General features: G+C 36.9%; 1 protein-coding gene across 2 annotated transcripts; it reads right to left on the reverse strand.

Annotated features, from left to right (window-relative positions):
* Positions 1 to 348: 348 nt before the first annotated feature.
* Positions 349 to 12,907, reverse strand: LOC110767894 (disease resistance protein RPP2A-like). 2 transcript variants are annotated; one of them, XM_088245567.1, is made up of 14 exons: positions 12,002 to 12,907; positions 11,784 to 11,903; positions 11,652 to 11,694; positions 8,543 to 8,613; positions 7,910 to 8,421; positions 3,725 to 4,616; positions 3,510 to 3,626; positions 3,232 to 3,342; positions 2,257 to 2,361; positions 1,761 to 1,874; positions 1,526 to 1,633; positions 1,345 to 1,422; positions 1,155 to 1,263; positions 850 to 1,020 (listed from the first exon to the last, which is right to left on the reverse strand). In XM_088245567.1, the coding sequence occupies exons 1-14, from the start codon at positions 12,860 to 12,862 to the stop codon at positions 983 to 985; spliced, it is 3,279 nt and encodes a 1,092-aa protein (XP_088101693.1). In that variant the 5' UTR covers positions 12,863 to 12,907; the 3' UTR covers positions 850 to 982. The 2 variants fall into 2 exon arrangements, with proteins under 2 accessions (XP_088101692.1, XP_088101693.1); XM_088245566.1 differs by having other exon boundaries at positions 349 to 1,263.
* Between the last annotated feature and the right edge of the window lie 915 nt (positions 12,908 to 13,822).

The following is a 13,822-nucleotide window of genomic DNA, read 5'->3' on the forward strand; positions in this document are numbered from 1 at the left end:
TAGAACCACCACTATTCGATTCAGTCCTAACTCAATTGAATAATATTTTAAGCTTTTTATTAAAAATAAAAAAATAGAAAAAGAAAGTGCAGGTTAGGTTCCTGATGAGACTTTGTCTAATTTGTTTCTTTAAATTGATATGGAAAAAGGTCTCCTATTCTTAGTTGACCCTTAGTTTATACTCTGTTTGTAGTTTGTCCCATTTATTGCGCATGTGAAGTTGTGTGGTTGAAGCAGCCTGACCATGAAACTTAAAGCAGACCGTGAAACTAACTTAAAGCAGTCTTACCATGAAACTTAAAGCAGTCTGACCATGAAACTAACTTAAAGCAGTCTGACCATAAAACATTGTTTTGAATACAAGTGATAGTCAGGGATTTCTCACACACACTACTACAGTGCCATAGGAGTTTGAACATGAGACCACTAGTCATTCAATTGCTTTTTCACCTCAGCCACACTTCCATAAACACAAATATGCCCCCCCAGCACAAGCTCCTAGGAACGTTCACTAGCTTTCCTGTAATTGAACGTGTATTAAAGATCAATACACAACAAAGACTCAGTCATTCCTCCAAAACCTCTTGTGTTTTAATTCCTCTTCACGCCTATTTTCCTATACAAGTTACGCAGTACAAATGTTGTGACGCCTTGGTTGGTGGTGTGCCCTATTTTTATTTTTGTTGCAGGCTTTCAATAATAGAATATGTTGGGCCGTCAAATTTAGAAAGAAGAATTTGGACCACGTCAGGAGTCTTTCGGTAAAAGAGGCCTTTCTTCGTATGGAGGCCCAAATCAGGATCCTTTTTTGGCTCGTGCTTCGTCTGGAGTTGGTCCGTTATTGGGGACATGAACTATGGAGGTCAGCTCAATCCTGTTTTCTGTCTTGCACCTTTTATTATTGGCAATTAGTTTGCGCGCACCCAAACACCCAAGAAAGATGACGGGCAGAATGTTTACTTTGAAAGGATTCTCCTTGCCTTTAAGCATGCACACAAACCGAGCTATGGTGGATAGCCACTGAGAGATTCCACAAATTAATCCAAAAATGTAAGGAAACATTTCTAAACGCGGGCTTGAGCTTTCTCCATTTTTACACTTGAGAATGAGTTCGCAGATGCAAAAGAACAGAGCCACAGAAGCCAACCACATACCAGTGAGTGCAAACTGGGGATTTCCTGGGGAGAAAAACTGATCACAAATAGCTGCAAGGATCTCCAGGAAGAAGCTAATGATTAAAAATATCCACTCTACTGTATCGGCCTGCAAAAAAGATAATTAGCCACACAATCAACAAAATCTTCTCTTTTGAAGGAAAAATAAGACAATTGAAGATTTTTTTACCTCTAATAAGAAGCTTTTAATAGTAGTACTCCAACTTGTATTTTCTACCACGCCTTCATTTGCTTTCGGTTCGGGTTCCTAGTATGAAAAGGCAATTGCATTAACAAATTATATATTAAAAAAGGCTTTGTTTGTAAATTTGAATACATATGTGTATTAACAGATTATATATAATACTTACTACAATAACATTGGTAATTTGGTTACGTAGCTTTTCCAATTTTTTATTTTCGGAGCTGGTTTCATCTCGTCCAGGATACCGTTCAGTGCCTTCAGTTGCATTTACTTCCTAGAGTGACCGAAAAAAGAGAGTACAAAAAGCAATTGCATGCATGCATAAATAAATAAGTAAATAAAAGGAATTTTCTTGACAAATTGAATAAGATAATACATATGTGTACATATATTATACTCACTGTGACAGCCTCAGTGTTAGGAATTCTTCCTTGAAGTGTTTGTAATGCTTGAGAACTGGAGAATGTCTGATCTCCTTCAACCAACTTTTCAGTGTTTTCAACTTTGTTTAGTGCCTATTTTTTGAAAAATAATAATTATATCAACAAAGTAATATAAAAAAAAAAAGTAAAATGGTTTCTCTACTCCTCAAGGACAAACTAACAAGACCAACAAGAGTTGGTCCAAGTGGAAGGGGCTTAGATCTTTTAAACAAGAGGTCCTGGGTTCGATCCCAGGCACTTGCGAATAGAGCAGACTTTGTTGGGAGAGGTCCCCGCTTTGCGCCCGACAGTACCTCGAGGGTTAGTCCCCGCAATCGCGCGGGGGATACCTTGGTTTTCACCAAAAAAAAAGGACAAACTAACAAACAAAAAATTATAAAAAGGTTTGCTATTCCAATTGTGTAAAACAATGCATATGTGCATATAAATATTTATATACATGTATTCTACTTACATCGTCAGTTCCAGGAGCTTTTCCTAGCAAGTCTTCTTCCTGAATACTGGAGAATGTCTTATCTCCTTCAACCAAGTTTACATTGTTTTCATCTTCATTTTGTTCCTATTCATGAAAAAACCATTGATTTAACAAATTGTTATATATAGAGCTTCAATTTAGGGATTCTTCAAATAAGCGTATTTGAGGGACACCCTTATAGGTCTCACAGCACATTGTTTTTCAATAATTAAGCTGTCTAATTTTTAGATATTCCCTCAAAGATCATCTCTGCAAAGAATCACTTGAATCCGAAACCAATATTTGACCACTGAATTAGATGATTGTTATTTTAGTATTTTCTTGAAGAACTGTGTTTGTATATTTTGTTGCTTGCAATTAGATGCCTTAATGATTTTCAATTCGTCAGATTTTTTGCTTGTATTATCTATAAATGAAGACATGAGAATAGACGGTTTGGATCGTTGAAAGAAAATTCATAGGGTACCCTGAAGGGTGTCCCTCAAATAATTTGAGGAACTCTTCAATCAATATATATATATATAGTCCTCTTCTATTAAGGGATCCCTCAAATAACCCTTTAGGGTCCCTTACAAATTTTTTTTCAAGGATCCAAAGTATCTATTTTTTAAGTCTATATTCATAGATCATCTTTGCAAAAAATTAGACAAATCGAAAACCGTTTCGACATCCAATTGTGTCCTACAAAATCAATGAACACGGTGCTTAAAGAAAGTACTAAAATTTCAGTAACTCAATTGAGTGGTCAAATGATATTGGATTCAAATGAATTTTTGTAGAGATGATATTTGAATGATTATCTAAAAAATAGACCGTTTGGATTAGTGAAATACAATGCGGAGTGGGTCCTACAAGAGTGTCCCTCAAATATATTTGAGGGATCGCTCAAATTGACAAGAATATATATATATATATATATATATTCTTGTCAATTCCAGTATGTATTTGACTTACTGTAACATCGTCAGTTCTATTAATATGTCCTTGAATCCTTTCTTCTTCTTGAGTACTGGAGACTGTCTCAACTCCAAGCAACTTTGCAGTGTTTTCAACTTCATTTAGTCCCTATTGTATGAAAAAACAATTGCATTAACAAACGGTCCCTATTATACTTGAAAAGGAAAAAGCTCATTTCGTCCCTATTATACTTGAAAAGGAAAAAGCTTTTGCCAGTCAAATTGAATAAGACAATAAATATATATATACGTGTGTGTGTTGTGTGTTCCACTCACTGTAACTTCGTTATAAGTTTCAGAAATTTTTCCTTGAAGTCTTTCTACTTCTGGAGTACCGGAGATTGTGTCATTTTGTTCAAGCATCAGTTCATTGCTTTGAGCTTCATTTAGTCCCTATAGTATGATAAACAATTGCATTAATAAGTTAATAGATATATATAAATGTACGTTTATATAAAAATATATATATATATATATATATATATATATACCGAGCTTTGCAAGTCATGCACCCCATGTTCTTCTTCAACATTGGTGAGGACATTTTCTTCGGGTCTTCTCACTTGACGTTCTAGTTCCTTTTTTGTTATTTTGAGGATTTCACGAATATTTGAGGCAGGAGCTCTTTTGTAACTTTCTAATATGGATTGCCATTCATCTATATTTTTCCCATACAAAAGTGAACCCATAGATGTGAGGGCTAATGGATTCCCTTGAGCATAGCCTACGAAACCATTTGCGAGTTCTTGATAATCATCCGGAAGTCTACTTGTTGGGAAGGCATTAGAACTGAAGAGCTCCAAAGCTTCATCAGATTCTAACTCCTTCACTTGGTATGTGAAGTCAACTCTATGAACAAGCAGCAAATGCTCAACCCTTGTTGTTATGATAATTCTACTGCCCAAACCAAACCAATCAGAGCTTCCAGCTAAATATTTTAACTGGTCCAAATGATCCACATCATCAAGAATTAGGAGAACCCTTTTGTAGCGCAACCTACCCTTGATGATATTCAGTCCTGAATCATAATTTGTTACATTCGACATTTTCAGGCCTAAAATGTTACGAAGAAGAATCTTTTGTAGTTGAACTAAGCCTCCTGGTGCCTTTGAATGTTCTCTAACATTTTCCAAAAAGCAGGATCCTTCAAACTTATGAGCAACTGAATTATAAACAGCTTTAGCAAGTGTTGTCTTACCCATTCCACCAATCCCCCATATACCTATTGTGCGAACATCAGCTACTCCAACACTTAAAAGATCATTTATTTCTCGTATGCGAGAGTCTATCTCAACTGGATAGTTCGTCTCATATGTCAAATAGGCACGGTTTAATTTTTGTGAAATCATTTCAGTGATTTCATGAATAAATTTGGATTCACGCCTGCAGTTTAAAAACATGTTAATCGATACATGAAATAGAATTGTACTATATATAAAAATGTTACACCAAACCAAAGTGCTGCAATGGCTAATTATCAACCTTTTTTTTGTTACATTTTTTTTTTCAGACTCGGGAAATATTATTATTTAAATTCCATTGTTAAACAATACGGTGTCAACTCTAGATAACCCCCAAACTTTAGGGGTATTTTTCAAATTCATACAGGAACATGTAATTATTTATAAGAATTATTTACATTAACATTTTCTGGGGTTTTCGTTGTTTTCACAAAACTTCTAAACTTTTGAAAATTACACGAACACTGCATGAGGTTTTAAATTGTTTTCACAAAACTCATTTTCATTGATTTTTCATCCAAATATTAATGATTTTATATAAATAGTTTCTCCAAATGACAAAGTTAGTCTTCAAGATCAGATTGCACGTTCTAACAAAAAAAACTTAAATTGCACATGCATTCATTGAGGCTAACTTTGTCATTTGCATTAGTTTTTTTTTAGTGAATTCATCAATTTTTTGACGAACAAACAAAGAAAAGTGGATGAAAAGAAAAAAGAAAAATAAAATGAAAAGGGGATTTGTGGAAACAATTTAAAACATCATGGGGGTGTTGTAATTTCCAGAACCTCAGGGGGTTTTGTGAAGAAAAAAAACTAAAAAGCTTAGGGGATTTTAGTGTAAATAAATCCTATTTATAAACGTTTAAACAAACTTAGTGTCGGCCCTGGACATGAGCGAGAAGGGCAACTGCCCACTCTCCAGGGGGGCCATCTTTTGAAAAAAAAACTATTTAGGGTATACTAGTGATTTGCCCCTTGAACTTGTATCTAACTTTCGATTTACCCTTATCCTTTTTTTTTTAGAAAATTATGGATATGAACTTTTTTTTTCCTCCAATTTCCCCCCTACCGTTTAAATCCGCAACATTTCAGCCAATCTACCGTTAAATATGAGGGTAAAATGGTCATTTTGTAAATTAAAAATAAATAAAATAAGGAAAACCCAAGAAAATGATTAACCTCACATTATCCAAGATCAATAAAAAGCTTGAGCAGGACCCCTTTGTAGCTTTTAGTTTAGGAAATTGAAATTTGAAGCCCATCTCTCTCTCTCTCTCTATGTGTGTGTGTGAGAATCACGGGCATTGATGGAAAAAGAGGTTTTCTTGTTGTAAGACTTTGAAACTTCAATTTCTGTTTAATGGGTTTGGGGTTTGGAGGACTAGTTCATGTAGTAGTGGAAATTTAGCTAGAAAGCTTTCACCTTGGGTTAGAAACGGAAGGGGCATGAGCCAGGTTCGTTGGATGGGAATGCAAGGATTATGCATCGGGTTGTGGGGCATAAAGGTGGGCTCTTGATGGATCAGGATACTGTGTATGGTGTGAGTGGTGCAGGAATTGCAGCAGGTGCATGCAGTTTTTGGTTTTGCAGCAGGTGCAGGAATTGAGAGCTGAAGTTGGGCAGTTGGAAGAGAAAATTGTGAAATTGCCGCAAGAGCTTTTCGGTTCAGTGTCTCGAGATTTGTTTGATCTAGTGAATAGAGTTAGACAAATAGGAGAGGAGAGTTCGAAGCCAATGGATTTGCTACCGGACAAGACGCTAGCAGATGATATTTTGGTCAGGGATAATGATTTGGCACATTGGAGTGATCACCATCACGAACATTTATATGGCGGAAAAAGGAGGAGGAAGGGGAGGGGAGGGAGGAGACGGAAGGGGAAGGAGGAGATAGATCAGAGGGGGAGGGTGGGGGAGGAGGAAGGGGAAGGAGGACTGGGTTCTTCAGGTTGGGGGAGGGGGGGTTTGGCTCTAGATTGACTCTTTTTCTTCAATTTTTTCCAAAAAAATAATTTAACCAAAAATTGGATGAAATGTTGAGAATTTACACGGTAAGGGGGAAATTGGAGAAAAAAGAGAGCTAATATCCTTAATTTTCTAAAAAAATAGGATAGGGGGCAAATCGAAAGTTAGGTACAAATTCAGGGGTAAATCACCAATATACCCTTATGTTATATGCAATATACTTATTATATTATTTTATCTAATATTTGGGCTGGTTCACTTCTTATATAGTGGGCCCCATTTTTTGAAAAAAACTGTTAGAGCATCCACAATGGGCTCCCTAAATCACCTCCTTAGATAAATTTTAGGGAGGATTTGGAAAAATACAACTCCAACCATGCTCCTTATCCACCTCCTAAAATAGATAGACCACTAGGAGCTCCTAAATCTGAGAAGAGAGAAAGGACTCTTAGTGGCTCCCTATAATTTAATGCTACTTTATTTAATGAGTATTTCAAACCTTTAATTAATGTTAATTATTTTTTAATAAAGATGGACCAATTAAAAAAGAGTTATAGCATTAATGACTCCTTAAACTAGAGAGCATGATTGAAGTTTAAATTTTATAGAGAGCTCATAAAATAACTTTTATATGTTTTTAGCTAAAATTTAACTAAAAAATAGAGAGCATGATTGTGGATGCTCTTATAGTATATGTATTATATATGTATTATATTATTTATCTAATATTTGCGCTTGGCGACTTCGTATTTTCTAGAGGGTATTTCAGTTTCCTAAACATTGAGTTTGTTTACAAGATATTGGAAATTGTGAAACCCTTTCAATCCTCTATGTTTAACGTAAGATTTTCCCTGCTATAAATCTTTCTTATTCTTATTTTCTAAGCCTCTTCATCTAGTTCCAAACTTGGTTCCTCTAATTTCTAAACCTCTCCCTCTAGTTCGAAACTCGGTTCTTTTAATTTCTAAACGCTCTTACACTCGTTGAATACTCATCCTCATTTTCTTATGTGGCAAATAATGAATTTTTTTAAGCTTATAAAATATCTTGAAACAATAATAAAATTATATAACAATACAGAAAAAAAAAATTAACAGTAAAGAAAACAAAAAAAAGTCAAACTAGTCCTCATATGAACTTACTAACATGTAGGCATTTAACAAACTTACTAACATGAACTGAGTACGTTGCAGGGTTTATAAAACTTAGGGTATTCTTTCATTATAAAAAATTGATAGTTTGTGTATGAATCTGAAAATAAACCTATAGTTCGAGGATTATTTGTAATTGACCCTAAAAAAAATCTAACATGTAACTAATGCTCATTTGGTCTAGTACATAACATTTAGTCACATGATTCTCTAGTATCAACATTGTTAAATTTATTAATTTACTACTATGTTAAAGAACATTAAAAAAAAAAGGAAAATCCTCAAATATATATAGTCAATACGTGGTCAGAGAATTACCCATCACGGTTCAAAAGCATCCCAGCCAAACTTCCTGCTTCCGTAAGAGCCGCCCTCCATCTCTGTACCTTCTCTAAATTATCGTTGAATCTGTATTCATACCCAGCAAATGCTTCACCAAACGGGCCCCTTTGCGTTCTTACATCTGCGGGGTCCACTTTGTAATAAACCGGGATAACAATTTGGTCCTGTGAATTCTTATATTCAATGATCGTAGCAAGCTCTTCCAAGCACCAAGTTGACGAGGCATAGTTTTCAGATAATATGATGATAGAAATCCTTGACTCTTTAATTACTTGACAAATCTCTTTTGATATATCTTGTCCTCGTTCGAGTTGATCATCATCCATGAAGGTGTTAATTCCCCTGCGTAGCAAACTGCTGTACAGATGGTCTGTAAAGCTGACGCGTGTATCCTCACCTCTAAAACTAAGAAATACATCATATTTCCAAGGATAGGTGGAAGGAGAAGACGAAGAGGCTACTGGTTCAGTGGCCATATTGTTTAGTGCCTATTTTATGAAAACAATAATTATATTAACCAAGTAAAATATAAAAAGGTAAAATGGTTTTGATTGTGTAAGACAATGCATAGGTACGTATAAAATATCTATATACATGTATTATACTTACATATGCGTCGTCAGTTCCAGGAGTTTTTCCTTGAAGCAAGTCTTCTTCTTGAGTACTAGAGAATGTCTTATCTCCTTTGTTTACACCATAATTAACCGAGCATGTCCAGCCTTAAAACAACTAGCACCAAGGCAGACTTGCCTTCTCCCCTGCCGAAGGAAGACACTCTTCCAAGATGCCAGACACCTGCCAAGGCTCCCGACTGCTGAAGGTCCCAATTGCTGAACCTAATCTCAAGGACACGTGTCGCCACCACAGCGCTTGGACATAGTCCCACATCGGAAATCTACACAAACCTCTCATTTTCACTTCCTTATAAGTAGGGAACAATACCCTGGTAACTGGGGGGACTAAATTCTGACTCTTACTGTTACTCTGTCAAAATTACCACTTACAGCTGACTTAAGCATCGGAGAGCCTTCGGCCGGCACCACACCGGTGTCCGAAGCTTAACGACTGTTTCTTCCTCTTTGTCTTTTGCAGGGTATCTAGATACTGAAGGTCCTAGCCACCTAAACTGCTGAAGACCCAAGTCTTTACCTAAGTTGACCCTCTCCCAAAAAGAGCATCAACAGTTTGGCGCCGTCTCATATACTACCATCCTACTCTCTATAGCGCCGTCTACAACACCCTCTGTCTGGGAGCTCTCACGTTCTGAACAAACATAAAGGCTTGGCTCTGACTGGGAACTCTCACTTTCGGTATCTTCCCCGCCCAAGGCAAAGGGGTCATGACTTTCTCTATCAGAACTCTCAGACATCTACAATTCGCAGAAACAATAAAAGGAACTAATGCACATGCAAAAATGATCGAAGCATACATTCAACAAGTTCATGTCAATGTTCAGGATGATTCATCAAGTTCATACTCATACTCAAGGTGTTTATCCTAGTCTTCAACATGTTCGTACAAAAAGGACGATTCAATTTGAAAGTTCAAGGCAAAGGAGGTCTAACCTTGTTTGCACCACCACGGAAAGCCAGTCGGAAATCTTTCTGATCAATGCTCTACCACCAAGTCTCTAGCCGGAAATCACCTTTTCTCCTCCCCACTTTCTCAAAATTTTCCTCAAGTATGAGACATTCTCCACTCCAAGCTCCTATTTATAGATCCTCAACGGTACCAACGCCTTGGGTCACGGAAAAACCCTAGCACCCTTTCATCTTCCCTCCCAAATCTCTTGTACCTACACATTTTGAAATTCAAATTCGAATTCATCAAAAAAAAAAAAAAAAAAAAAAAAAAAAAAAAATTTGCACCTGCCGAACGGTAGGCAACGTGCAGAAGCAATTTGGGAAGTGAGGGAGCACTTGCAGAACCAATTTGGAAGTGCTCACTTGCCTAGCACTTGGCTGACCTAGCCCTCAAAAAAAAAAAAAAAAAAAAAAAAAAAAAAAAAAAAAATTTTGCACCTGCCGAACGGTAGGCAACGTGCAGAACCAATTTGGGAAGTGAGGGAGCACTTGGCTGACCCAGCCATCAAAAAAAAAAAAAAAAAAAAAAAAAAAAATTTGAACCTGCCGAACGGTAGGTGACATGCAGAACCAATTTGGAAGTGCTCACTTGCCTAGCACTTGGCTGACCTAGCCCTCAAAAAAAAAAAAAAAAAAAAAAAAATTTTTTGCACCTGCCGAACGGTAGGCAACGTGCAGAAGCAATTTGGGAAGTGAGGGAGCACTTGGCTGACCCAGCCATCAAAAAAAAAAAAAAAAAAAAAAAAAAAAAAATTTTGAACCTGCCGAACGGTAGGTGACATGCAGAACCAATTTTGAAGTGCTCACTTGCCTAGCACTTGGCTGACCTAACCCCCAAAAAAAAAAAAAAAAAAAAAAAAAAAAAAAAAAAAAAGAGTTTTTGAACCTGCCGAAGGTGTCACGCAGAATCGACTTGAGGAGGACTTGGCTCCTTGGCTCCAGCCAAAAAAAAAAAAAAAAAAAAAAAAAACGGAACTAACCTTGTTTAAACCACCACGGAGTAAACCACCTTTTCTCCTCTTCACTTCCTTTTCCTCAAAGCTCAAGTGTGAGTCCTTCTCCAGTCCAAACTCTTATTTATAGATCCTCAAAAGGTACCAGTCTTGGGCCATGAGAGTACCCTAGCACCTTTTTCATTTTCCCTCCCAAATCTCCTACACAGTTTGAACTTCCAAAGAAAAAAAAAAAAAAAAAAAAAAAAAAAAAAAAAAAAAAAAAAAAAAAGCCTGCCGAACGGTAGGTAGCATGCAGAAGCAATTTGAGGGGTGATTGTTGGCTGACCTAGTCACAAAAAAAAAAAAAAAAAAAAAAAAAAAAAAAAAAACCTGCCGAACGGTAGGTAGCATGCAGAAGCAATTTGAGGGGTGATTGTTGGCTGACCTAGCCACAAAAAAAAAAAAAACAAAAAAAAAAAAAAAAAAAAATAGAGAAAACAAAAAAAAAAACAAAATAAAAAGAATAAGCCAAAACATCTAGGCCATACTTTTGAAGCTTGACGCAACTTCTGTGTTGCCAACTTGGGGGACTAGGGAATGCCCTACGACTCATACTAACCTAGGAATGCTCGGTCATAATTATGCAAAAACTTACAAGTTCCCAACCCAGAAGCTACTTCTTGACCGCGAACTTGGGGGACTACTGTTTACACCATAATTAACCGAGCATGTCCAGCCTTAAAACAACTAGCACCAAGGCAGACTTGCCTTCTCCCCTGCCGAAGGAAGACACTCTTCCAAGATGCCAGACACCTGCCAAGGCTCCCGACTGCTGAAGGTCCCAATTGCTGAACCTAATCTCAAGGACACGTGTCGCCACCACAGCGCTTGGACATAGTCCCACATCGGAAATCTACACAAACCTCTCATTTTCACTTCCTTATAAGTAGGGAACAATACCCTGGTAACTGGGGGGACTAAATTCTGACTCTTACTGTTACTCTGTCAAAATTACCACTTACAGCTGACTTAAGCATCGGAGAGCCTTCGGCCGGCACCACACCGGTGTCCGAAGCTTAACGACTGTTTCTTCCTCTTTGTCTTTTGCAGGGTATCTAGATACTGAAGGTCCTAGCCACCTAAACTGCTGAAGACCCAAGTCTTTACCTAAGTTGACCCTCTCCCAAAAAGAGCATCAACATCCTTCAACCAAGTTTTCAGTGTTTTCATCTTCATTTTGTCCCTATTTATGAAAAAACCATGGCTTTAACAAATTATTATATAAAAAATTAAAGCTCTACGTATATATGTTTGTATATGCGTTCCACTCACTGTAACTTCGTAGTAAGTCTCAGAAAATTTGCCTTGATGAAGTCTTTCTACTTCTGGAGTACCAGAGATTGTGTCATTTTGTTCAAGCTTCAGTTCATTGCTTTCAGCTTTATTTACTCCCTATAGTATGACAAACAATTGCATTCACAAGTTAATAGAAAAATTAATAGATACATATATGTACATTTATATAGATTTGTATGAGCATATATGCGTACCGTGCTTTGCAAGTCATGCACCCCAGCATGTTCTTCTTGAACATTGGTGAGGACATTTTCTTCGGGTCTTTTCACTGGATGTTCTAGCTCCTTTTTAGTTATTTTGAGGATTTCATGAATATTTGAGGCAGGAGCTCCTTTGTAACTTTCTAATATAGATAGCCATTCATCTATATTTTTCCCATACAAAAGTGCACCCATAGCTGTGAGGGCTAATGGATTCCCTCGAGCATAGCGTAAGAAACTACTTGCGAGTTCTTCATAATCAGCAGGAAGTCTACTTGTTGGGAAGGCATTAGAACTGAAGAGCTCCAAAGCTTCATCAGATTCTAACTCCTTCACTTGGTATGTGAAGTCGACTCCATGAGCAAGCAGCAAATGCTCAACCCTTGTTGTTATGATAATTCTACTGCCCACACCAAACCAATCAGAGCTTCCAGCTAAGCATTTTAACTGGTCCAATTGATCCGCATCATCAAGAATTAGGAGAACCCTTTTGTAGCACAACCTACCCTTAATGATATTGAGTTCTGAATCAACATTTGTTACCCTTGACATTTTCAGCCCTAGAATGTTATGAAGAAGAATCTTTTGTAGTTGGACTAAGCCTCCTGGTGCCTTTGATTTTTCTCTAACATTTTCCAAAAAGCAGGAACCTTCAAATTTATGGGCAACTGAATTATAAACAGCTTTAGCAAGTGTTGTCTTACCCATTCCTCCAGTCCCACATATACCTACCATGCGAACATCAGCTACTCCTACACCTAAAAGATCATTGATTTCTTGTATTCGAGAATCAATTTCAAGTGGATAGTTCGTCTCATATGTCAAATAGGCACGGTTTAATTTTTGTAAAATCATTTCAGTGATTTTATGAATAAATTCGGATTCACGCCTGCAGTTTAAAAACATGTTAATCGATACATGAAATGGAATTTTGCTATATATATAAATGTTTAAATAAGGCAAAGAATATATAAACCCACAAAAAGTGGAGGATTTTCTAGATTTAAAAGACGACCTACCTATTTCTCTTTTTTTTTTTGTTGGAAACGACCTACCTATATCTCTTTTTTTTTTTTGGTTGGAAACGACTTACCTATATCTAGAAGGTTGCATTTTTCTCTAAAAAGAGAAAAATAATGAATTGTACAAATTGCATACATAAACTCACATAAATCCTACAAATTGCTGGTAAATGCTTATGTGGCAAATATTGAATATTTTTTAAGCTTATATAGGCTCCACGTCCACTAAAAGAAATAAAGGTTAATTACAGTTTAGTACCATGTAGTTACACCCTTAAAGGCATATTAGTCCCTATCTTTTCAATTTTAACAATCACATACCCCGGTCTTCTAAATTTGTTACAATGTGGTTCCGCCGTTAGGGTTTCCGTCAGATCTTTCTGTTAGTTGCCTACATGGCACTGTGGGTCCCACATTTTTTAATATATTTTTAAATTTTAAATTAATTAAAATATTAATAAAATATTAAAACAAAAAAAAATAAAAATAAAAATTTCTCTCTCTCGATCAAGCCTCTCTCTTCCCCAGCAAACCTCCATCACAACTACAAACTGCAATCCCCTACACCCCGATCCCCAGCCACCACCTTCATCACAACCTCCCTCACCCTCATCCCCAGCAAACCTCTCTCTCGTCTCTGCCATATATTTGGATGGGCCTTCGATTGGACTCTCTCTCTCTCTCTCTCTCTCTATATCTCTCTCCCGATTTCTTCTCCCCCCCTCCATGATCACCACCCGTAAGCTGTCCAAACTCATCCCGCAACCATGCTCCTCCCTAGCCCGCAACCACA

The sequence above is a fragment of the Prunus avium genome, chromosome 8, assembly GCF_965620075.1.
Source record: "Prunus avium chromosome 8, drPruAviu1.hap1.1, whole genome shotgun sequence".
NCBI lineage: Eukaryota > Viridiplantae > Streptophyta > Magnoliopsida > Rosales > Rosaceae > Prunus > Prunus avium.

What these genes read in the sequence shown, in the direction of transcription:
- LOC110767894 (XM_088245566.1), bottom strand. Translation starts at nt 12,862, where the DNA reads ATGATTTTACAAAAATTAAACCGTGCCTATTTGACATATGAGACGAAC. An exon ending in AGACTTACTACGAAGTTACA is followed by an intron (nt 11,695 to 11,783) that starts GTGAGTGGAACG and finishes TTTCATAAATAG; the next exon opens with GGACAAAATGAAGATGAAAA. An exon ending in TGAAAACTTGGTTGAAGGAT is followed by an intron (nt 8,614 to 11,651) that starts GTTGATGCTCTT and finishes TAAACAAAGGAG; the next exon opens with ATAAGACATTCTCTAGTACT.